The sequence below is a fragment of the Myotis brandtii genome, unplaced genomic scaffold, assembly GCF_000412655.1.
Source record: "Myotis brandtii unplaced genomic scaffold, ASM41265v1 scaffold802, whole genome shotgun sequence".
Lineage (NCBI taxonomy): Eukaryota > Metazoa > Chordata > Mammalia > Chiroptera > Vespertilionidae > Myotis > Myotis brandtii.
Window position 1 is genome coordinate 629,249 of NW_005371230.1, and position 1,033 is coordinate 630,281.

Genomic DNA, 1,033 nt, shown 5'->3' on the forward strand with positions numbered 1-1,033 from the left:
TTTTTTACAGAGAGGAAGGGAGAGGGATAGAGAGTTAGAAACATCGATGAGAGAGAAACATATTCAGCCGCCTCCTGCACACTCCCCACTGGGGATGTGCCCGCAACCAAGGTACATGCCCTTGACGGGTATCGAACCTGGGACCCTTCAGTCCCCAGGCCGACGCTCTCTCCACTGAGCCAAACCAGTTAGGGCAAGAGAGTTGCCTAATTTTTAATTTACTGGGGCAGCTGGGGCTCCTCTTCACCAAATGATGGAAATAAGTGATGAGAATAAAATAAGCCCGAGACGTTTCAGGCAGAGGCCAGTTGTCTGTGGTCCTTTAAAGAAAACGGCACAGGTAATGCACATGGGCATCTCCCAAGTCATCGCCTGTGACCTTGGAACAGGCCGAATTCCTGTTCTGCCAGGCCCTGCCTGGCCCTCAGTCTCACCTGGCAGGTGCCGAGGCTGGACCTGGGAAGTGGGATTTTACTGTGGATGCCCAGTGGGGAACCTTACCAGCTGGAACTTCAGACGCCTCCACAGCGCTGGCCGGAGCCCCGTGGCTGCAGTTCTTACTGGCTTCTCCTTTCAGGAAAAGAAGATCTTCCAGATCCCCTGGATGCACGCAGCGAGACACGGCTGGGATGTGGAGAAGGACGCGCCGCTCTTCAGGAACTGGGCCATCCACACAGGTATCGATGCCCCGCATCGTTCGGGGGGGCCCTATGTCGTTCTCATGCTTTCTTTTTTCTTGTAGTTGTGGTATAATTGACCAATAAAATTGTAAGACATTTAAAGTTATGATTTGAGATAGGTGATCCTCATGAAAGGATGCCCCCCCGTTGAGTTAACACACACCTTTACTTTCTCCCATACTTACCTGTTAATTATTTGGGTTATTTTACTGGGAACATTTAAGGTCTGCTCTCTTAGCAAATTTCAGTTCTACCACAGTGTTTATTTTTGTTTTTTTCTACACATATAAAATCTCCTGGATTATGGGCTCGTAAAGAAGGCTCTGGAAAACCTGTGACTTGTCCCCAGGCGC

General features: G+C 49.9%; 1 protein-coding gene across 1 annotated transcript in view; it reads left to right on the plus strand.

The window, feature by feature from the left end:
• The window catches only part of IRF2 (interferon regulatory factor 2), a gene marked incomplete at its 3' end in the record, with an annotated part of 72,911 nt that overhangs the window by 42,252 nt on the left and 29,626 nt on the right, over nucleotides 1-1,033 (plus strand). The window contains exon 3 of the mRNA XM_005883871.2: nucleotides 578-677. Coding sequence (XP_005883933.1) covers nucleotides 578-677 — 100 coding nt within the window. The remainder of the gene's footprint in view (nucleotides 1-577; nucleotides 678-1,033) is intronic.